The sequence below is a fragment of the Pongo pygmaeus genome, chromosome 6 (genome assembly GCF_028885625.2).
Source record: "Pongo pygmaeus isolate AG05252 chromosome 6, NHGRI_mPonPyg2-v2.0_pri, whole genome shotgun sequence".
Classification (NCBI taxonomy): Eukaryota; Metazoa; Chordata; class Mammalia; order Primates; family Hominidae; genus Pongo; species Pongo pygmaeus.
Window position 1 is genome coordinate 38572662 of NC_072379.2, and position 25192 is coordinate 38597853.

General features: G+C 37.8%; 1 protein-coding gene across 5 annotated transcripts in view; it reads right to left on the reverse strand.

Moving 5' to 3' along the window:
- Positions 1-1716: 1716 nt before the first annotated feature.
- The window catches only part of C6H7orf57 (chromosome 6 C7orf57 homolog), a 36220-nt gene continuing 12744 nt past the window's right edge, over positions 1717-25192 (reverse strand). The window contains exons 6-9 of one of the 5 annotated variants that reach the window (XM_054495377.1): positions 22713-22810; positions 19833-20005; positions 12560-12617; positions 1717-1919 (exon numbers count right to left, since the gene is read on the reverse strand). In XM_054495377.1, the coding sequence (XP_054351352.1) occupies positions 12571-12617; positions 19833-20005; positions 22713-22810 (318 nt within the window). In that variant the 3' untranslated portion in view covers positions 1717-1919; positions 12560-12570. Of the gene's footprint in view, positions 1920-11542; positions 12618-13355; positions 13466-19832; positions 20054-22712; positions 22811-25192 lie in introns of those variants that run through there. The other 4 variants (XM_054495375.2, XM_054495374.2, XM_054495376.2 and 1 more) reach the window with 4 other exon arrangements.

Below are 25192 nucleotides of genomic sequence, written 5' to 3' on the forward strand. Positions count from 1 at the left end.
AACTTTTGTTTCATTGATTTCCTCTATTGTTTTTCTATTTTCAACTTTATTGATTTCTGCTCTGAGCTTTATTGTTTCTTTTCTTCTGCTTTCTCTGGGCTTAGTTTGCTACTTTGTATAGTTTGTATACTTTGTATAGTTTGTATAGTTTTTTGAGGTGACAACCTAGAATATTGATTTGAAGCCTGTCTTCAATTCTAATATGGGCATAAATTTTCCTCTCAGCATTGCTTTAGCTGCATCACACAAATTTTGATGTAGAGTTATTCCTCAATTAGCGCTGGAGATACATTCTGAGAAATGCACCATTAGACAATTAGACAATTTCCTCATTGTAAAAACAGCACAGAGCGTACTTCTACAAACCTAGATGGTATACCTAACATATCTAGGCTGGGTTATATGGTATATCCTATTGTTCCTAGGCTACAATCCTGTACAGCATAGTGCTATGCTGAATAGCACAGTCAGTTGTAACACAATGGTAAGTATTAGTGTATCTAAACATATAATACACTGAAAATGTAATTAAAAATACAGTATTGTAGTCTTATAGGACCACAGTTGTATATGAGCTCTGTCATTGACAGAAACATTATTACATGGTACATGACCATTTTGTATTTTCATGTGTTGTAAGTGAAGTGAGTTTCTTATAAACAGCATATAGTTGGGTTGTAGTTTTCTGGTTTTTTGTGTGTTTTTTGTTTTGTTTGTTTGTTTGTTTTTTGAGATGGAGTCTCGCTCTGTCACCCAGGCTGGAGTGCAGTGGCACGAGGGAAAGTGCGTGCCTTTCTACTGCACATTGCACACCTTTGCACATGTAATATACACGGTGTAATATGTAATATACACTGTGCATTGTAATATGCACTGAGTAATATACAATAATATACACTGTGTAATATATTATACACTGTGTGTATGTAATGTAATATGTAATATACACTGTGATATACAGTTATGTAATATACTGTGCATTGCTATGTAATATACACTGTGCACTGTAATATACACTGTGCACTGTAATATACACTGTGCACTGTAATATACACTGTGCATTGTATGCTATGTAATATACACTGTGCATTGCCAAGCAGTTCGGACATTTATTCTTTTCTGCTTACTTCTCCCCTGTTGCCTTCTGTGTCCCACACCACCTCACCCCATGGCAGATGGCTGCCCAAAGCAGGTCTATCTCAAAAGAAATGATGGTGTTAGCTTTCCCTTGCACAACCTTGAGATATCAGAAAGCCTTTCTAGGTAACATCCTAAGTGGAGAGCTTGGTGTCCTTGTCCTGTAAACTACTTCAGCCCCAGGTCTGAGTGAGTGGAAAGAATAAGTGTTTTATACTCCACTGGCAAAGCACAAATACTGCACCAAATGAAAATAAAATTCTTTAAGTAAGGGTTTTCAAAAGGTGGCATCCAATTTGCATGTATCATATGGGGTAATGCAAAGGCTGGAACACAGTAAACCAAGAAAGGAAAGCGCATAAAGGTCCAGAGGTGGACAGACATCTGTCTGACACATGCTATGTGATAGCAGGGAAGTCACTTAACCTCTCTTGAGTTGCTGTAACTCAGCAGACCTCCAACATTTTGGTCTCAGGACCCCTTTACACTCTTAAGAATCACTGAAGACTTCAAAGAAATGTGTATGTAGGTATTTAGCTATTGATATTTATTATATTAGAAATTAAAACGAATATATTTAGCCTATTTACTTATTAATTTATTTTAAAGTAACAATAATTAACCCATTATATTAGTGTAAATGACATGTATATGAAACATAACTATATCTTTACAAAACAAAAAAACTGTGAGGAGTGGCATAATTCTGCATTTTTGCCAATTCCTTCACGATCCAGCTTAATAGAGACAGTTGAATTCTCAGGTCTGCTTCTGCATTTAATCTGAAATAGAATCATATGTCATATAGTACAGTAAACACTGCTGAATATAGGGAGAAAATAAGAGAAAGAGATAAATACAGTTTTTAAATTATTATGAAAATTGTTCTGACCTAGCAGACTCCTGAACAGGTCTTGGGTATTCCCAAGTACCCTTGGGAACATGCTCTGAGAACCGCTGTTTTATCTAAAAAGTGGATCTGAATCCTACTTTCCCTTGAAGGGTTGCAGGTAGCTCACACTCCAGATGGCACCTGGTGTCTTAACTCGCGGTCGCCATCGTGTACAGATTAAACTCTCACCAGGGCGTTTAGACTGGGATGGCAGAGACCCAAGTGTCAAGTTTCATGAATTTTGACTCCCTTTTCTCAGAACTGGAAGAAGACCTAGCAATGCTGTTGTCCTTCCCACTTGACTGAGAGATGGGGAGCTTGCAGCTGTAGCCTGGCCCCACATAACTGATGACGTGCTTCTCAGTGTCCATGCTGAGTATTGCTTGTGTATGGTGTGAAGTACGGATCGAATTTTCTTTTTCTCTTTTTATCTATCGAAATGGCTGTATACTTGTCCCATGTATTAAAAACTTTATTTTCTCGGTCGATATGCGATGCCACCTTCATTATACACATATTTACCTATGTCTGTAGTTGTATTATTTTTTCATCTTTTCCACTGATCTGTTTGTCATTCATGTGCCAGAACCACACTGTTTTATTATGAAGGCTTTTTGGTATGTTTTACTTTTTAGTAGGCCTAGTAGATTTTCCTTTTTAACTGTTTTCATAGATTTAACTGTTTCATAGATTTAACTGTTTTAGTAGATTTTCCTTTTTAACTGTTTAGTAGATTTTCCTTTTTAACTGTTTTCATTCTATTCTTGCATATTTTCTTTTATGTAGGGATTTTTTTTTTTTTTTTTTTTTTTTTGACAGGGAGTCTCACTCTCTCGCCCAGGCTGGAGTGCAATGGCACGATCTCTGCTCACTGCAACCTCCTTCCAGGTTCAAGCGATTCTCCTGCCTCAGCCTCCTGAGTAGCTGGGATTACAGGCGCCTGCCACTATGCCTGGCTAATTTTTGTACTTTTAGTAGAGACGGGGTTTCATCATGTTAATCAGGCTGGTCTCGAACTCCTGACCTTAGGTGATCCACCCACCTTGGCCTCCCAAAGTGCTGGGATTATAGGTGTGAGCCACCAAGCCTGGCCTCTGTAGGGATTTTAGTATTGACTTTAAAAGGGTTATTCATATTTTTATTGGGATTGTGTTAAATTTATAAATTAACTGGCATCCTTATAATGTTGCTATCCTGGCTAAAGCAAGGGATGTCTAGTTCAAGACTACTTTTGTGTCTTCTGGAGTGTTTTAAAATTTTTTCTCATGTAGATTTTGCTTGTTGATAAATTTATTCCCAAATATTTAGTCTACTTTTTTGTTACTGTAAATGGAATTTTCTCTACCATTTTATCATCTAAATGGTCATTGTTTGTGTATACAAAACTTGCATTATGTTGCATACCATAAATATATATGATTTTGTCAATTAAAAAATTTATATTGCAGATTTCTGCATATTGATCTTATATGCCAATAACACTGGTTTATCTTACAGTCTGAGTTAGTTTTGTTATTTATTTTTTAGGGTTTTCCAGATATACTGTGTTATAATTTTTAAAAGATACTCGGGTTTTTTCTTCGGTTTTTGGCACACAACTTCTAAAAACTGTGGAATCTCCAGAGTGAAAAAGAGTGTCATTTATACGATAATGAGATGCCTTTTTTGGTTAGGAGCCCTTAGATTAGCTTCAGGATTAGGAAAAACCAAGGTACAGTTAAAGGGTTAGAACTTCAGACTATTCTTTCACCATGAATGGTTTTGACACCCTTGTTTAAAATCAACTGACTATAGGCATATGGCGTTATTTCTGGATGCTCAGTTCTATGCCATTGGTGTATATGTCTCTCCTTAAGCCAGTACCACTCTGCCTCCATTAGTATAGCATTAAGTGTGTAGATTGTTTGGAGGAGTGTTGCCATCTTAATATTAAGTCTTCCAATCCATGACCCCAGATGTCTCTGGATTTACTCTGTATTCTTCAATTTCTTTTAGTAACGTTTTGTAGTTTTCAGTGTATAAGTCTCCTCCTCGTTTAAATTTATTTCTAAGTATTTTATTCTTTTTGATACTATTGAAAATGGAAATGTTTTCTTAATTTCCTTTTCAGATTGTGCATTGTTGGAGTATAGAAATGCAAGTGATTTTTGTGCATTGATTTTGTATGCTGCAACTTTGCTGAATTCATTTATTGGCCATAGGCCATATAATAGGTGTGTGTGTCTGTGTGTGTATGTGTATTCTTTAGGATTTTCTGTATACTGCACTGTATAAGATCATTCCATCTGTCTCAGTTTGTTCCTGCTGCTATAACAAAATACCTTAGACTTCTTAATTAATAAACAACAGAAATTTATTGCTCACTATTCTGGAAGTTGGGAAGTCCAAGATCAAGGGGCCAGCAGATTCAGTGTCTGGTGAGGAGTCACTGTCTGCTTCAAATATGGTGGCTTCTTGCTTCATCTTCAAATGGCAGAAGCGGCAAACAGGTTCTCTCAAGCCTCTTCTATAAGGGCACTAATCTCATTTATGAGGACTCTGCCCTCATGACCTAATGACTTCCTGAAGTCCCCACCTCTAAATACTGTCTTAATTGGGAATTTGGAGTAGGGAGACACCAACACTCAAACTGTAGAACCATTTGGAAATAGAGATGATTCTACTTACTTCTTTATTTCCAGTTGGTATGCCTTTTTTTTTTCCTTCCCTAATTGCAGTGCATTGTTGAAATAGAAGTGACAAAAGCAGGCTTTTTTTTTTTTTTTTTTTTTTTTGAGATGTGGTCTCGCTCTGTCCCCAGGCTGGAGTGCAGTGGGCGATCTCATCTTACTGCAACCTCCACCTTCCGAGTTCAAGCAAGTCTCCTGCCTCAGCCTCCCAAGTAGCTTGGACTACAGGCGCCCAGCCACCATGCCTGGCTAATTTTTTATTATTTTTAGTAGAGATGGGTTTCACCGTGTTGCCCAGGCTGGTTTCAAACTCCTGAGCTTAGGCAACCCACTCTCCTCAGCCTCCCAAAGTGCTAGGATTACGGGCGTGAGCCACAGCACCCAGCCAAAAGCAGGCATTTTTATCTGGTTCTTGATCTTAGAAGGAAAGCTTTCAGCCTTTCATCATTGATTTTGATATTAACTGCAGGTTTTTCATAAATGTCCTTTATCAGGTTAAGGAAGTGCCCTTCAATTCCTGGTATGTTGAGTGTTTACCATGATATTGGATATATTGCGGATGTATGCTATATATACATTTCTGGATGAATTTAGATGATTATGTTTTTTTTTTCCTTTCATTCCCTCAATGTGGTTGATTAATTTAGCGAGCCTTGCATTCTTAGGATACATCCCACTTGGTCATGATATTTAATTATTTTAATATGCTAGTGGATTCAGTTTGACAGTATTTTGTTAAAGATTTTTGCATCTATATTCATAAGGAATATTGGATAGTAATTTTCTTTTTTTGCAATGTCCTTTATCTGACTTTGGGATGAAAGTAATGCTGGCCTCATGTGTTAGGAAGTACTCCTTCCTTTACGATTTTTAGAAGAGCTGGAGAAAGATTGTTGTTCATAACTGGTAATTAGTGAAGACTACTTCCTTTATTGGGAAGTTTTTGATTACTGGGTCAGTATCTTTAATTTTTATAGATCTGTTCATATTTTCTTATTTCTTCTTGAGTCACTTTTTGTAATATGAGTGTTCTAAGAATTTGCCCATTCATCTTGGTTATCTAATTCTATTGGAGTACGGTTGTTCATAGTGTTATAATCCTTTTTAATTTCTTTAATGTTGGTAGCAATGTCTTTACTTTCATTTCTTTTTTTTGGTAATATGAATTTTCTCTCTTTCTTTCTTCATCATTCTAGCTAACAGTTTGTCAGCTTTGTTAATCTATTCGCAGAACCAACTTTGGTTTCACTGAGTCTGTATTTTTTCCTATTCTCTATTTTGTTGACTTCTGCTTTAATCTTCATCATTCCCTTCCTTCTGCTAGCTTTGGGTTCAGTTTGTTCTTATTATAGTTCCTCAAAATGTAAAGGTAGCTTACTGATTTGAGATCTTTATTCTTTTTTCATGTATTTGTTTACATTAAAAAAATACAACATATAAAAACTTTAAAAAAAAACTTACGGGATGCAGTGAAAGCAGTGGTCAGGAGTTATGAATTTCTAAATTTATAATGAAAATTTCTAAATTGTCTAAATTTATAATGAAAATTTCTAAATTGTCTAAATTTATAATGAAAATTTCTAAATTGTCTAAATTTATAATTTCTGACCATTGCTTTCACTGCATCCCATAAGTGTTTTTTTGTTTTTTGTTTTTGTTTTCTGTTTTCTTTTTGTCTGTCACCCAGGTTGGAGTGCAGTGGCGCAATCTCGGCTCACTGCAACCTCTGCCTCCTGGGTTCAAGCGATTCTCTTGCCTCAGCCTCCGCAGTAGTTGGTATTACAGGCATGCACTGCCGTGCCCAGCTGATTTTTGTATTCTTAGTAGGGATTTTACCATGTTGGCCAGGCTTGCCTTAACTCCTGATCTCAGGTGATCCACCCACTTCGGCTTCTCAAAGTGCTGGGATTAAGGCATGAGCCACTGAGCCTGGCCCCCATAAGTTTTTATATCCTGTGCTCTTGTTTCATTCATCTCAAACTATTTCCTAATTTCCCTGTGATGTCTTCTTTGACCAACTGGTCACTTACATATGTGCTGTTTAATTTCCACATATTTGTGAAATTTCCAGTTTTTCTGTTATTAATTTCTGGTTTCAGTCCATTGTGGCTGGAGAAGATACGTTGTATGATGTCCATCTTGCTAGATTTCTTGAGGCTTATTTTGTTGCCTAATGTATGCTCTGTCCTGAAGAATGTTCCAAGTACACATGAGAAGAATTTGCATTCTGCTGTAGTTAGGTGTAGTGCTCTGTATATATGTGTTAGGTCTAGTTCTCATAGGTCCTTACTAGGAGTATTTTTATTATATTTATTTTTAGAAATTTTGTAATTTAGGTTAGTACTTTCTCTTTCATCAAGGGCATTAAATATAAGTTGTGCAGGTTTTCAAAAATTTCCTGGTGGGAATTTTTTTAAGTTTATTGATTTTGTGATTAATTTCCAGATTTATTGAGCTGTGGTCAGAGTAGTATTTGCACATTTCTACATTGTTGTGTCCCAGTATAACAACTATTTATGTGAATATTCTGTGCATGCATTTGAAGGTATACATTCTATTATCGCATCTTAACTTTTGATATATATCCGTAAGACTTATCATATTGATTACACTGCTTAGGCCTTCTATAACCTTTCTTAACTTTTTCTGGTTGATCTGAATTGCACTGAGAGTGATGTGTTAAAGTATCCTATTAGTAGTTGACTCCTTGCATTTCCTGTAGTTCCTGCCTCATAAAAGTGGTCTCTGTTATACTTGATACTTAGATATTCATAACTGTACTGTCTTTTCCGTGACTTTGGCTTTTAGTATTAAAAAGTTCTTTATTTGTCTCATGTAATGTTTATTGCTTGAATTTTACTTTGTATGACATAAATATTGCTACCTGAGTTTTCTATTATTTCTATTTTCCTGGTATGCCTTTGCTCATCATTTCATTTTTAGCCTTTCTGAATCCTTTGTTTCAGCTGTGTCTCATGTCTCCAGCATATGACATTTGTGTCTTGCTTTGTAAACCAAAATGAAAATATTTTAACAGATGCGTTAAGCTCGTTTACATTTATTGATATGACTTACAGGTGTAGTCTTAATTTAGTCACATTATTGTAATTATTATGAGTATTATATTTACTATTTTTCTTTCTGTAATGTTTTATTTGTTTTTATTTTTTTAACTTATGTCTTTCTTAGTGCCCTTATTTCTGTTTTATTTTATTTATTTTATTTTATTTATTTATTTCTTATTTAATTTTTTACTATCTGTTTTGTGAGTTTCTAATGGTATTCTTTGAGTACTGTGTATGATGTATCCACCAAAGGGTTTATTTTAGATTTATCTTCTCCTTTTCTAAAATTTTAGTTATGTTATTTCTGGTTTGTCAGAACATAGAACATTTATATATTACTCTCTCATGTTTTCCCCGCTTTTATTTTAGTTTTAGGTCCATAATTAACTATATTAAGTGCTCATCAGTGGTCCTTTTGCTGAATTTTCTTCAGTCATTTTTAGCTGAGTCAGTCTCATCCTCTAGCTGCTGCTTCAGAAAAGGCTCATTCTTACAAGTTTGAAACTGTTCTACTATAGCCTTGATACTTGAGGGACAGTTTGGCTTGGTTGATATGTTCTTTCACTGAATTTCTTGAAAATGCTACTTCAGTGTTGCCTTGCATGTTGCTTTTGAGAAATCTTATGCTGGATAATTTTGCTTGACCTTGTAAATTATTAGATCTTTAGAGACCTGGGGATATTTTATTTACAATAAAATCTTACAATTTATTAGGGTATGTCTTGACATTGTTACAGATAAGTTTTCCTGGTACATTGTGGATCTTTCCAATAGGTGGATTCAAGTATTATTTCTGAAATATTTTCTTGAGTTACAGTTATAAATATTAGTTCTGTTCCATTGTGTATAGCTTTTTCCTTCTTCAGAAAATCCAATTGTACATATGTTTAATCTTCTTTCATTGTCTTCCATTTCAACAAATTTCCCACTAATCCTATTTCATCACATTTTCACTCTCTTCGCTCTTTTCTTTCTTTTCTTCAATGACCCATGTTACATTTTTATTGGAATCTGTTCTCCTTGGGGCATCTTACAGTATTTATTTCTGATAGAATTTTTCTTTTGATTCTTTTTCTTCTTGAAATTAAATAAACTCACATTTTATTTGTTCTTTTTTTTTACAGGATGGAATTAATTTCTGTTCTTAGTTTTTAAATTTCCAAGCCAGAGTATATGTTTGTTGTTATTGTCTATACATTTTTAAAATCTCTAAATGCTTGCTTGAGAAGTGTTGCAATAGAGGTGTTTCACTGTTAACTTCTTGGAGAAAATTTTTATCAGCCGAAATATTTTTATTCTCAGTTTTTGCCTTTGTCTTATTGTACTCTTAATAGATAAAGACTTCTAATATATTTTATTTTGTGAATAGAGTTGGCTATTGGGATGATTTATACAATTCAAATGTGCCATCTTCTATCAGTAGTGAGATGTAAAGATTTTTTTCTTGAGTGGCTGTTTTCATAGGTACAGGGGAGGGATGGTGCGTCCTTCCATTTTTTTTTTGGCTTACTGTTGTTTGATAGAATCTTCCATTTTCTCCACTTCGATTTCCCCTTCACCATGCATTTTTACTATGTTCCCACATAATTGGGACTTTTCCTTCTGCAAGTAGTTTTACCTCCACCCTCGCTTCTCCTTCTGGAGTCTTTCTGGGTCCTCCCTCATCTTCAGTAAAGTGTGTGGTGGGAGCTATAGAAATGACTCTGCTGGAAGTTTATGTTTGTCTATTTACAGGTCATTTTAAGCTTATGGTGTCCTTCCTTTTCTAATTGTGCTGAAGAAATGGGCCATTGGTGGTTGTCTTTATATTATAGATGTACAAAGATTGGTACATCTGCTCAATTTGATTAATTGATCTGCTCAATTTTTAAATGATGTGTGGGGAGATTTAGCTTAGATGGTTATAATTATCTAAACTACTAGAAAGTCCCCAAGATGCAGTTTTAAAATAATTGTACATCTATAGTTCATGAGGAAAGGAATAGCTACATATTAATACATAATGGATAGTTTCAAAGAAATTAGGATATTCTTGGGTAGAAAAGTTGTACTTTATTGCAAATCTTTTAGTAACCCCATAAAAACATGGCACATTCAAAACAAAATCTTTTAATTCAAAATTGCATTGACCCAGGTTATAGGGCAGTATGTCTCAAAGGAGGGTTCATGTCTTACCACCTGAAGAGCTTGCTACTGAATCAGAATTTCTGTGGCACATTATTGTACTTGTTAAAACTGCACAGACAGCCTCTTTATTGTTTCACAAAGAGCTCCCACATGCAATCTAAACTAAGAGTGTGAGAGCCTGTCAAAGCTGCTGAGCTTTGCTCTCTAAGGACAAAAAGACTTGAAAATATTTTTTCCTCCTTATTTTCATTTTTAGTATAAGTGCTGCTGAGGTGAGCACCCTTATTTTCATTTTTAAATGTTACTAATGCTGATTTGTCCTTTAGACCTAAGTTGATCTGTTGTTTTTTAATCTTTAACTCAAGGGATGTGATATAACCACTTGTATATCCCATCATTTAGCACTGCAGACAGCAAACCCAACACTTTCTGCTTTATAAAAGTATTTGTTTATTTATTTATTTATTTATGAGACAGGGTCTCGCTATGCTGCTCAGGCTGGACTTGAACTCCTGGGCTCAAGCAATAGTCTCTACTCAGCCTCTATCTAGCTGGGACTATAGGCATGTGCCACTATGCCCAACCTGCTTTTTTTACACTGTAATTTTTATTTTTTTTATGACATGTAGGGCATTATCTTATTTATTTTTTTTTTATTTTTAATAGACTTTTTGGGTCAGTTTTAGGATCACGGCAAAATTGAGCAGAAAGAAGAGAGTTCCCATATTCCTTTTCCTCTCAGCACTCACAGCCTGTCCTACCATCAACACCTGGAACAGCAGTGATACATTTGTTACAACTGATGAACCCATATTGAGACACCATTATCACCCAAAGTTCATAGTTTATAGTAAGGCTTACTCTTGGTGTTATAAATTCTGTGGGTTTGGACAAATTTATAATGATATATTTCCACCGTTGTAGCATTATATAGAGAGTAGTTTAACTGGCCTAAAATTCCTCTGTGCTGTATCTATTCGTTCCTCCTCCCTAATCTCCGTCTATCAGTGATAGTTTTACTGCAGCCATAGTTTTACCATTCCCACCATGCCATATAGTTGGAATTGCACAGAATAGCAAAAGCTATCACAAAAGACTCTATAAAACTGCAACCTTGAACAAAGGGTATTGCAACCATACGTTAAAAAAATACTTCTGTGAGGACATCTGTTCAGCCACTGCCTGTTCAAACCTGGACTGGCATCACCCTCATTATTGATCATTATAGTCAACGATAATTATGTCAAAACAATTATGTAATTCTCCCTATTTTTGTCTTCCTTGACCTCCACGAATATGTGCGCAGTTTACTATATGTGCATGGTTTACTATATTTCCATTGAATTGCCTCATTCCCAGATAAATACCATTTGCTTTCAGACAGCCTCTCTGCTTGTTGTTTAGGTCGACACTGGCTACTGTAGGTGGAGCCTAAATTTGATCACTGATCCTTACTCCAAATTTTGTCCCCATTTTTCCTAAACCACAGGTTTCTGTTACTATAATAATCTAAACAGAGAATTGAAGCGTTCTACACTATTGATATCTGTTCCTGATGACTTTTTTTTAAGGTGGGGGTGTCTGGGAATGAGGTAAGGAAGGAAGAGAATATAGAGAAAGGAAGAGAATAGGAAAGGGAAAAAACAAACTTCTTACTATAATTGTATATTATTTTTATTCAATGCATACAGCCATTTGCATTTTTTACACATTGCATACATTCTCCCGTAGCATATCAGTTTGATCAATGAATACAAATATATATGCTCGATTAAGTATCTCATATAGAGAACTAATTTGAAACTTAAATTTTAGGTAAGCAAATGCATGATAAGTTTATTCTGGGAAAGAAGCTAAAATATCTGTGGCTTTATTTGGCTTTTTGAAAACATTCCCACATAAAATTATTATTTTACTAATCAATTAATGTAGAAAACATAGAACTATATTTTTAAGCTAATTACTTAAATATAAACAATTTAACATTTATAAAACAAGGTAATTCAGTTTGAGTATTAAAAAGTTTTTGTTAATTCTACTAAATTAAATATTAAAACAGCATATTTTTACTTAAACGTTTATACAAAATAACAAATGTTTAATATTTTGAATATCAGTTTGTGAAAAAATAGCAAAAATTTAAAAACAGCAAATGTTACAATGTTTTCTATTAAATGTTTATAAATTCATGGCATAATAAATTAAAATATTTTTCTTAACATAAACTGTATCACCATATTCTGGAATTAAATTTTTTTGTCACTCGAAATGATTTCTATGAAGACTACAATACCAAATATTGGAAAAGGCTTAACGCCTGTTCTGTAAGTTTTCTCTAGTTAAGAATCCAGTAGCAATGCCCGCTAAGAGTGGTTCATACAGTAGGAGGAGCAAGTGATTGGTTCTGAGACACTGGGACATCACCAGGCCAGCAGGGCAGAGGGTACCAGAGGCCTTAGCTGTGTTTGTTAGCCATGTGTTTCACATCCCAGAGAAATGCAAGAAACAAAAACCAACACCTGCCCCTTCTATGCAGCAATGTCAATCTGCTGCAAGGTAAATTATTCAATGAGAGTCTATATTAATAAAATGCAAAAAGAGCCTCAGAAATATAGCTATAATACAGTCATGTCATACTTGGCCATTTAAAAATTATCCTAAATACATACTGCATCAGGATTTATTTGAGCTCTGCTGGTGTTGATGCAGATACAGATTCTTCTGGGCCTATAACACAAAGTAAATAAATGAGTAGACAAAGATGACATTTTCTGTAAATTAAAAAATATTAATTTTAAATACAAGAAAACACATAGTTCTGTACCTATTAATAAGGATTATTTCTGAGTCTACATAAAAATTGAGCTTATGATCCTGGCATAAATCTTACATTGGAAACACAAGACTACAACTTTTGCACTGGTAGACTAGAAGAGAATGCCCCATTGGAAACAGTTCAATTCATGAGTTTTGCCTGTGTATGGTGGAAGGTTTCTGCTGACATAAGCACACTGATAAGAATTATTAAATAAATAGTATGAGCACAGCCTGGGCAAGGCAAGTAGGGAAGAGGGGCAACTCAGGCTGTCTGTCAGCCTCGGCATGGCACGTGTCCCTGCTCCCAGGCCTTTTGCAATCTTCATTAATGTTGACCCTCTCAAAGTACAGTAGTGTACCAGTTTCCTAATGCCCAGCTTTAGGGCATGTCAAAACATCTAGGACAGCTGAAAAAAATTGCAATAAAGAAATAATAATAATCTTGTGTCTCATGGAGGGAAAGAAATATTAAGAAGAAGCCTTAGGCTGGGCGTGGTGGCTCACACCTATAAACCCAACACTGTGGGAGGCTGAAGTGGGTGGATTGCTTGAGCTTGGGAGTTCAAGACCAGCCTGGGCAACATTGTGAAACCTCGTCCCTAAAAAAATACAAAAATTAGCCAGGCATAGTAGCATGCACCTGTAGTCCCAGCTGCTCGGGAGGCTGAGGCAGAAGGATCACTTGAACCCAGGATGTCAAGGCTGTAGTGAGCCATGCTTGCACCACTACACTCCAGGCCCGGCAACAGAGCAAGACCCTGTCTCAAAAAAATAAAATAAAATAAAATAAGAAGCCTTGACAAGATTAGTCTCCAGAAAGTTATAGCAACACACTCTAAGTGGAGAGATGTCTAGTTGGAAGGAAAAAAGGCACTTTCTAAATTGCCTATTGCTTATAAAGTTAAAACCATGATGGACAGCAGGGGAAATAGGAAAAAAGAAGAGGAAATGAAATACAGGAAGGAAAATAGTGGTCAGACTGACAGTGGAGAGGGTGTGGTTGTCAAAAACTCTAGCACTAGCCTTGGCATCAGAGATACTGAGAGGTGGGAGCAGGCATTTCATAGTGACCCCCGCCTCAGCTATCCAGAAACTAAGCAGAGCAGATCCTCTTCTCCACATGACGATTCTTCCAGCTCTTAGGGGCTATGCTGCTTATTTAGGCTTTCATTAATTTGAAACGTTAAAAGGTTTCTTCAAAATTAAACAGATCTTGCTGATAATATAAACACAAAGATTACATCACACCTGCAATATAAAGTTTATACATTTATATGAATGCCAAACGATCGTCCCTTGATCAGGTAATATGTAATATTTTGTCAATGGTGAAGTAAATTCTATCTTCTTAAGACAATGCAGAATAATAAATGCTTATCATATCTTATGAAGGTGATCTTCTGTACCTGCTGCATTTGTATATTCAACTTGAGGTCCTAAAGAAGAATAATCTAAGCCCAAGGTTAGCAGAAGGAAAGACAGAAAAGATAAAAAATGTAAGAGTAGTATTTTTATTGTAAACAAAATTGACAAATATTTAGCTAGACTAAGAGAGAAAAAAAAGAAAAGACTGAAAAAAATAAGAAAAGAAAGGAGACCTTGCAACTGATACTGCAAAACACAAAGGATCACAAAGGACGACTGTGAAGGATTATACACCAATGCATTGGATAGTCTAGAGGAAATGGATACATTCCTAGAATCATACAATCCACCAAAGCTGAATCATGGAGAAATAGAAAATTTGAACAGTCTAAGAATGAGTATGGAGATTTAATCAGTTAAAAAAAAAAAAAAAACAAAAAACTCTCCCATCAAAGAAAAGCCCAGGACATAATGGCTTCACTGGTGAATTCTACCAAACATGTAAAGGAAGAACTCATACTAACCCTTCTCAAGCTGTTCCAAAAAAATTGAAAAGGAAGGAACACTTCCAAACTCATTTTATGAGGCCAGCATTACCCTGATACCAAAGTCAGACAAGGACACTATAAGAAAAAAAAATTATAGGCCAATTCCCCTGATAAAAATAGATGCAAAAATTCACAACAAAATACTAGCAAACCAAATTCAATAGCACATTAAAAAGATCATAAACCATGATCATGTGGAATTTATCCCTGCTAAGCAAGGATGGTTCAACATATGCAAATCATTAAATGTGATATACCACATTAACAGAATGAAGGACAAAAACCATATGATCACCGTAATAGATGCAGGAAAAGTGCTTGACAAAGTTCAACATACTTTTATGATAAAAACTCTCAACAAATTAAGCATAGAGGAAACGTACCTCAACACAATAAAGACCATACATGAGAAGCCCACAGCTAATATGATATTCACCAGTGAAAGCGGAAGGCTTTTTTTCTAAGATCAGGAGAAATACAAGGGTGCTCACTATCACCATTTCTATTTGACTAAGTACCTGAAGTCTTAGCCAGAGCAATTAGGCATGAAAAATAAATAGAAATCATTCAGATTATAAAGAGACAAGTGAAATATTCTGTTTGGTGACAATGTGATCTTATATATAGAAAGCCCTAAAGACTCCACCAAAAAATTGTGAAAACTGATAAACAAATTCAGTAAAGTTGCAGGCTACAAAATCAACAGACAAAAATTGGTAGCATTCTATATACTAACAACAAATGATCTGAAAAAGAAAGTAAGGAAACAATCCCATTCTCAATAGCATTAAAAAATACTTGGGAGTAAATTTAGCCAAGGAGGTGAAAGACTTGTACACTGAAAACTATAAAACATGGATGAAATAAATTGAAGAAGACACAAATAAATGGAAACATAGCCTACGTACATGGATCAGAATAATTAATACTGTCAAAATGTCCATACTATCCAAAACAATCTACAGATTCAATGCAATCCCTATCAAAATTCCAATGACATTTTCACATATTTTCTAGAAAATAAATCCTAGAATTTGTAGGGAACCACAAAAGGCTCTGAATAGCCAAACCAATCTTGAGCAAACAGAAAAAAAAAAAATAACAGATATATGGAATCATGCTATCTGATTTCAAAATATATTGCAAAGCTAGAGTAAGCAAAACAGCATGATACTGGCATAAAAATGGAAGTATAGATCAATGGATAGAGCCAAGAAATAAACCCACACATTAACAGTCAATTAATTTTCAACAAAGGTGCCAAGAACACACAATGAGGGAAACGACAGTTTCTTCAATAAATGATGCTGGGTAAACTGAATATCCACATGCAGAGAAATAAAATTGGATCTTCATTTCATTTAATATACTAAAATCAACTCAAAATAGATGAAGACTTAAACAAAAGGCCAGAAACTGTAAAACTGCTATAGGTTGAGTATCCTTTATCTGAAATCCTTGGGACCAGAAGTGTTTGGGATTTCAATTATTTTTAAATTTTGAAATATTTGCATACTTACTGGTTGAGCATCCCAAACCCAAAAATCCAAAATCCGAAATGTTCCAATGAGTATTTCCTTTGATTTCAGATTTTCAGATTTGGGATGCTAAACCTATAGAAAAAATATAGGGAAAAAGCTCCCCAGCATTGGTCTGGGCAATGATTTTTTGGACAGAACACCAAAAGCCTAGGTAACAAAAGGAAAAATAAGTGGGACTACCTTAAAAAGTTTCTGCAAGCAAAAGAAACAAACAACAAAATGAAAAGACAAGGCACAGAGCAGGAAAAAATATCTGGAAACCATACATCTGATAAGGGGTTAATATCCAAAATGTATAAGGAACTCAACTCACTAGCAAAAAAACAAATAATCCAATTTAAAAATGGGCAAAGGACTTGCATAGACATTTCTCAAAAGAAGACATGTAAATGGCCAACAGGTATATATAAAAAAGCTCAACATCACTATCATCAGGGAAATGCAATGAGATAGGGAAAACCACAATGAGATATCATCTCACACCTGTCAAAATGGCTATTACCAAAAAGATGAAAAGCAAGTGTTGATGATAATGTGGAGAAAAGGGATCCCTTACATACTGAAGGTGAAATGTAAATTAGAATAGCCATAATGGAAAACATTATGGAGTTTCCTTAAAAAACTAAAAATCGAATTCTCGTATGATATAGCAATCCCACTGCTGGGCATATATCAAAGGAAATGGAATCAGTGTGTCACAAAGCTACATCTGTGCTCCCAAATTTTCTGCAGCATTATTCACAATAGCCAAGCTATGGAATCAACCTCACTGTCCATGAACAGATGAATAAGGAAAAAAATGTGGTATACACACGATGGAACACTATTCAGCCTCTAAAAAAGAAGTAAATTCTGTCATTTGTGACAACATGGATGAACCTGGAGTACATTAGTCTAAGTAAAATAAGCCAGGTACAGAAAGACAAATACTGTATAATTGCACCATATATGGAATCTAAAACATTGAACTCATAGAAGTAGAATAGAATGTGTTACCAGGTGCTGGGGATGGGGCAGTAGTTGATGGGGTAAGAGGAGAAGTTGGTCAAAGGGTGCCAAGTTTCCCTTAGACAGGAGGAGTTAAGTTTTAATTATCTATTTCACAGCAAGGTGAATAAAGTTAATAATAATATATTGTATATTTCAAAATCATTAAAAGAACAGATTTTAAGTGTGATCACCACAAAAAAAGGATAAGTATTTGAGGTAATGGATATTTTAGTTACCTTGATTTAATGATGCCACAACTTCTACATATATCAAAACATCGCATTGTACCCCATAGTTATATACAATTATTATTTGTCAATTAAAAATAAAATAAAAAGTAAACTAAAAAATAAATTGGAGTCTCCGATGGCTTCTTACTTATCTTTTCCAGTATGACTCTCACATGAGGAGTAATGCAATGTGTGTCTATGAACTAAAGTATGTTTTTGCTTGTGTAACATGAATAAAAGAATAATAGGCCAGGCGCGGTAGCTCACGCCTGTAATCTCAGCACTTTGGGAGGCCGAGGCAGGCAGATCACGAGGTCAGGAGATCGAGACCATCCGGCTAAGGCGGTGAAACCCCGTCTCTACTAAAAATACAAAAAATTAGCCGGGCATGGTGGCGGGCGCCTGCAGTCCCAGCTACTCGGGAGGCTGAGGCACGAGAATGGCGTGAACCTGGGAGGCGGAGCTTGCAGTGAGCCGAGATCGCGCCACTTGCACTCCAGCCTGGGCGACAGAGCGAGACTCCGTCTCAAAAAAAAAAAAGAATAATAATCCTGTTGTAATTGTGTAAGTGATCCTCTTTTTGCTCTCCTTAAGTTTCTGGAACTCTGATTTTTTTAAAGCATACATGGCACAGGCTTTGTAGTCAGAATGCATGCAGTTTGGAGAAGGATATTCCAGGCTGCCTAGAGGCTGTAGTCTCAGATTGCAGGACTATGTCCATCGATTTTTTTGTGTAAGACTTTTTGTGTTTTGGTGCAGGTTGCTTTATAAATACTCACTTTGAGAAGACTCTGTAATAAAAAGTCCATTCGATGTTCAGGTTAATGAAACAGATCAAGTATTAAAAGAAGTCATAATTACTTAAAGATTTAATAATAATTCTGTATTACTTAAAACAGCAATAAGTCATAAAACACTCTTGACATTGTAAAGTTCAATAGGGCACTTTTTTTTTTTTTTTTTTGAGACAGAGTTTCCCTCTTGTTGCCCAGGCTGGAGTGCAATGGCACGATCACGGCTCACCGCAACCTCCGCCTCCTGGGCTCAAGTGATTGTCCTGCCTCAGCCTCCCGAGTAGCTGGGATTACAGGCATGTGCCACCACTCCCAGATAATTTTGCATTTTTAGTACAGACGGGGTTTCTCCATGTTGGTCAGGCTGGTCTCGAACTCCTGACCTCAGGTAATCTGCCTGCCTTGGCCTCCCAAAGTGCTGGGATTACAGGCATGAGCCACAGTGCTCAGCCAATAGGGCGCTTTTTAACAACACTGAATATGAACTTGTCACCGCCTCATCCTCCAGGATAATAAAGGAGAGAGTTGGCCAATAAGTGGCAGATCTTGCTCAACAAATACAGTAAGGAACAGGGTGTGGAATGGCAAGCGGTGACCTCACTTACAAATAACCACACCAAACACTTCAAATGTCTGAAGAGGTATAACACGCCATCTTTCCTCTTAATCAAAGAGCTCAAGCCTCAAGAGTAAAAACAGGTTTCCCAGAAGCAAATGGTCAATAATTAATAGAGCTATGGATACTGAACATAATGCTCAATAGGCTTTAAGATAGATGTGTTGAAAAAATAAGATGAATTATTTCTGTACTATTAAAAATAAAAATGAATGGCTGTGCACAGTGGCTCACACCTGTAATCTCAGTACTTTGCAAGGCAGAGGCAAAAGAATTGTTTGAGCCCGGGAGTTTGAGGCCAGCCAGGGCAATATAGTGAGGCCTTGTCTTTATGAAAAATAAAAAAATAGCTGGGTGTAGTGGTGCATGCCTATAGTCCCAGCTACTTGGGAGGCTGAGATGGGAGGATCGCTTGAGCCCAGGAGGTCGAGGCTACAGTCATCTGTGATTGTGCCACTTCACTCCAGCCAGGACAACAGAGTAAGACTCTGTCTCAAAAAATACATAAATAAAATAAAATATTATAATAAATAAAAACTAATATAGTACTTTGAACATCTAATTGTGGAGAAAGTTCTAAATTATTCAAAGCTTAAGACATGCCAATAATGGAGTAATTTTAAGTTTGAATTTTGACTTATTTTCAAAGCTTTTTAAGAAGTGATCTCAAAAAGTACCGGCTGCTTATGCAAAAGTCCTTTTAGCGTCAACATTTTTTGGATCTGGAAGATTAAAAGTTGATATTATTTGGTATATTATTTGTTTGTTATATCAAATGGACTATCAAAATTTTTGACAAATAAAAGAAAATGTAAAACCCCAAAAGTCATGACTTCCGCTATTCGTTTGAATAAAGAGGAAAGAGCGAAACATGTATTACTCTCTTGCTTATCTGTAACCTTAGTACTTCTGTGGGCGTTTTCACATGGTTTTTGGGTTACTCATTTCTCATTATGAGACGCATCATGTGATAAGAACGTCAGCTGCTGCATCACAATTAACCAAGCCTCCAGTAAACGCAGATGGCCACCTGTGCCTCACCTGGGGCGTCCTCAGGACCTTCAGGAGCCTCTGCGTCCTGGAGCCTGGCTGCATCCTGGGGACCTTCCAGGTCTCGTGGGGACTGAGACGACACTGATGCCCTGGAGGTCTTCGGGGTCCTCTTGTCTGTGTCAGCTCGCTGCTGCTGCAACCACTCATCCTTATATCCATTGCTAATGAGTTTGGAAAAATTGGTAGGTGAACTGTTTTTTTGACCAGGCCTTAAAAAGAGTAAAAGTAATGTGAAACTTAAGTACAAGGGTTAATGATAAAGCAGAAGCAGTATTCCATGAACACACCAAATAGGAGGTGTCACTGTCCCTTTAAACCTAACAAACCTCTCTCTCTCTGTCTCTCCCTCTCTCTTTCTCCTTCTACCTCTCTGCCCCTTTGTCTCTCCCTCTGCGTCTCTGTCTCACTGTCTCCATTTTTAAGCATAGCAAGTGCATGTCAAAGTATCCCTTGTACAGGGATGACAGCATGTTTAGTTCAGCTTCCAAAATCTTTCTTTGTGATAGTCAATTAAGAATTAGTAATAATTCTAGTATTTCACAGGGAAGCCTTCCTAAGAAAACACCATATCCTTCCTCATAGTAATGGATTGCTCAGAACTACCTTTAAAAACAAAACAAAACAACAACAACAACAACAAAAAGCCTGCTAGGTGCGGTGGCTCACGCCTATAATCCTAGCACTTTGGGAGGCCGAGGCAGGCAGCCATGAGGTCAAGAGATCGAAGCCATCCTGGCCATCCTGACCAACCTGGTGAAACCCTGTCTCTATGAAAAATACAAAAATTAGCTGGGCATGATGGCACACACCCGTAGTCCCAGCTACTTGGGAGGCGGAGGCAGGAGAATCACTTGAACCTGGGAGGAGGAGGTTGCAGTGAGCCAAGATCGCACCACTGCACTCCAGTCTGGGCAACAGAGTGAGACTCCGTCTCAAAAAAAAAAAAGAAAAAAGAGAAAAGAAAGAAAAGAGAGAGAGAAAGAAAAGAAAGAAAGAAATAAGAAAGAAAAGAAAAGAAAGAAAGAAGAAAGAAAAGGAAAAGAAAGAAAGGAAGAAAGAAAAGAAAGAAAGAAAGAAAGAAAAAGAAAGAAAAAAGAAAGAGGGAGAGAAAGAAAGAAAGAAAAAGAGAGAGAAAGAAAGGAAAGGAAAGGAAAGGAAGGAAGGAAGGAATGGAGGGAGTTGAGCACAGTAGCTCACACCTGTAATCCCAGCACTTTGGGAGGCCGAGGCAGGCAGATCACTTGAGGTCAGGAATTTGAGACCACTCTGGCCAACATGGTGAAATCCCATCTCTACTAAAAATACAAAAAATTAGCCAGGCATGGTGGCGGACACCTGTAGTCCCAGCTACTCAGGAGGCTGAGGCAGGAGAATGGTGTGAACCCAGGAGGTGGAGCTTGCAGCGAGTCAAGATTGTGCCACTGCATTCCAGCCTGGGCGACAGAGTGAGACTCTGTCTCAAAAAAAAAAAAAAAAAAAAAAATAGCCAGCTGTGGTGGCAGGCACCTATAGTCCTGCTGCTTGGGAGGCTGAGGCAGGAGAATCACTTGAACCTGAGAGATGGAGGCTGCTGTGAGCTGAGTTCGTACACCTGCACTCCAGCCTAGGCAACAGAGCAAGACTCCATCTCCAAAAAAGAGAAATGATTACTTTCTTACTCATTCTTTCTTGTTCTTATCAATGATTATCTGCTGCTATTTTACTCTCTTACACAGGTTTGTCTCCAGTCATTTCTTGATGTTAGCTTAGCCTTTCACCATCTACTGTGTCTTCACATATCTTATCCTGACCCACACTGAAGAGTGACAGGGCAGTTTGACGTGGTAGATGTAGTGTGAGCTTTCAGCTCGAGCAGTAGGAGCCCACCACCCGTTCTCTCTGAGCCTCCATCTCAGCACTTTGAGAGACAGAGGCAGGAGGATTGTTTGAGTGCAGGAGTTTGATACCAGCCTGGGTAACATAATGAGACCTTGTCTCTACAAAAAATAAAAAATTAGCTGGGTGTGGTGGTGCATGCATATAGCCCCAGCTACTTGGGAGGCTGAGGTGGGAGGATTTCTTGCACCCAGGAGGGGTTCAATCACTTTGTTATCAAGGCCATTCCTAATGCTTCATTTTCTCTCTCTCTTGCACATCTATAAATACATGTCTAGGTATACATATATACTTACATATATAAAAACACATATGAATACATGTATATTTCCCTCTCTATCAGTCTGAGCTTGGTGCTCTCATGGCATTTGTCACAATGCAATGTATCTGATTATTTTTTCCCCATTAGACAAGAAGCTGTTTGAAGAATTAGTCAGGTAATTAATAACATTTATCCTAGCATTAAACTTGGATTCTGGGAGAGTAAGAAAACACCTAAGGCCTCAGGGATTTCACTCTCCCAACTGGAGCATCAGCAAATGTCAGTGTGCCTGCTATATCTTCCAACTGGAAACAGAGCCAGCATGCTTACAAGGTGCGGACACCTCAGTTCAGGCCTTGGACACAGAAACGTCAGGACCTGGTGGCCCCTACATGCAGGACAAGCAGCCCCCGTGAACTGTGGTGAGGGTGGTATCTTGGGGGGGGTGGTGCTTCAGGCAGGGCACAGCCTGATGGAGAAGCAGAGCCTCCACACTGCCAACCTGCAGCAAGCGTGACCTGGAAAGGCAGATGTGTTCAATAGGGGCAAAATGACATTAGGAAGGAACAGAAACCACAGTGAAGAGGCGACAGGCACAGCCAGGCCAGGCCGCAGACAGGGCTTCGGGAAGTTGTGTGGATTCTGTCACTGGCGCAGTCATCACCCGATGAAAGACGGAAGGCCAAACCCAAACCCAGTCCAGACAGCGCGGGCGTAGCTCAAGTACTTACATGGGGGGGAAGGAGAGTCTACTTCCTGCAGGGTCCTTAGGGCCAAGTGGGGTGCCTGCTTTGCTCAGATACTTTGAGTCAATGGCTGGTAGCTTCAGCTGTGTGAGGAAATACACAAAACCCTGAGTTAGTGGAAAGCATTCAACAGCTAGAGAAGAAAACTCACTAAAGGTAGCAAAGGTACAAAGCTTGTAGACTGGACTTTCAATGTGGTCATTGTAAATGGTCACAATAAAATATAATTCAGCAATAATCTCATTCAACAAAATAGTTATGTAAAAGGGACTATCACTAACTCAAAAGCAGTTGCTATATTTGAGTAAAGATGCCATCTGCTCAGGAGGAAAAACAATGAACAACTAAGAGCCTGGTCCTGAAAGAACTTCCCACACCCAGATGAAAAGCACCTGTACGCTTTTGTAATAATCACCCAGAACTGGAAACAACCCAGATGTCCACCAACAAACGAATGGATAAACAAATTGTGTCATGATCAACCAATGAAACTCAGCAACAGAAACGAATGAACTACTGATACTCAGAACAGCACGGCCATGCGTAAGTAATGTAGATGCATAATGTAAATGCATTACACCACATGGGAGAAGCCAAGCAGGAAAGATGTCACGCCGTATGATTCCATTGATTTCACATTCTGGAAAAGGAAGTGTAAGAATTAAAGAAAGAGGAAAGAAACACGAAATGCGGCTTGGCAGTCAAAGACAGGTTTTCTTTAGTTAAAACCTGAGAGGTGCTCCTGGCCTATTGTGGTCAGGAGCACTTTCTCTTACAGACTAAAAGTATATATCAGTTTTGGGGTGAGGGGGCTTATCAGAAGCTTGGAATGTTTATGTGTGTGGAGAAGTTCATGGCTGGGTTGGAATCTCTCTGGGAGGAGGGGAGGCTATCTTGGGGCAGGTATCTTTCAGCCTGGAGGGGGGTTAACTCGGGCCTGGCATCTTCTTGGCTGGAGGGAGCTTATTTAGGGGCTGCCATGTCTCTGGTCAGGGAGGAGTTTGGAATGTTTCTGGTTGAAGATGTTACCTGTGGTTCATGGTCGTGTTGACCTTAGCCATTAGGCTGATGCCCCTTGGATTTAGGCAGTTTTTATTAAGGTGAACTTTTAGAATGAGAGGCTTGTCCAAGATGGTGATGCTCCTGCTCTGTCCGGAAGAACTATAAAGACTGAAAACAGATCGGGGCTTGCAAGGGGCAGGAGAGGGGCTGACTACAAAGAGGGGTAGAAATGCTGGGGGCAACAGAACTGCTATATGTTCCTTGATGGCTGTGGTGGTACACAAGGGACGCCTTAGTCAAAACCTGGAGAGCAGTTCTCTATAAAAGGTGGGTTTCGCTCTATGTAAATTATATCTTATTAAAAGAAATAGAAATACATGCTATGGGAAAACTGGAAAAAACAAAACCAAGCAAACAAAATCCACGGAGGTATTGCTAACAATTATAGGAAGAAAAGATGGCTATTCAAAAAAAGGAAAGAAGATCCCCCGATCACCCTGTAGGTGAGCAAGACCCCCCATGAATGCTGGTAACCAACAGGAAACACATGTGCCCTAAGTCTTGTCAAGTGTCCACCATGTGTCCCGTGTGGGGCCAGGGCACAGCTGAGGAAGCGCTTTGTCAGCTGGCCCACGCCCATGATGTGATCATCACTCATAGGTGACCTTCATACCAAAGTGGTGATGGTGTTGTCTTATTAGGGAAATCAGAGCCCATCCCGATGTGGTGCTCATCCCCTGCACCTTACCCGACACCATGTCCCTCTACCTGTTAAATACTCAGCAAGTGTGTCTTTAACCACCACCCCTTGTCATCCTATCTCCTTCCCCATAGTGAGGGGCTGGCTTCAGGAACTTTGTGCAGCCCCTAGCACACCTTTTGTAAATGGGTACTAACTTAAAAACCCCACTTGATTTGAGAGTGATACAGCATTTAGCATTTTAAGATTTCTGTAGATACGAGCTGTAGCCATGGTTAATATCCAAAGGTTCATTTATCACTAGAGATTGTAGCTCAGTGTAATTGGTCACTTGCACAACACTAAGAGATAGATCTGATTCTTAACATGGTCCATTTTGGCTGAGTGTCTATGGTAGTATGCACCTGTAGACCTAGCTACTCGGGAGGCTGTGGCAGGAGGAGCCCTTGAGCCCAGGAGTTCGAGGGTGTAGTGAGCTATGATAATGCTGCTGCACTTCAGCCTGGGTGACAGAGCGAGAACTTCTCTCTAAATAAAAAATAAAAATAAAAAACAAAAACAAAAAAACAACAATAAAAGTTCCAATGCCTTTGCACGGATCACGGAAACAACCCAAAATCTGAATCACAGCTGGACATGGAGATCTTAAAGAAAAAGCATGTGGCCCATTGCAGCCAGTTGACATTCCACTTGGTGTTCAGCTACTCAAGTCCCCAAAATAAACTGAGGGGTTTCCCTTCAAACCAAGATGTTGAGGCAACAG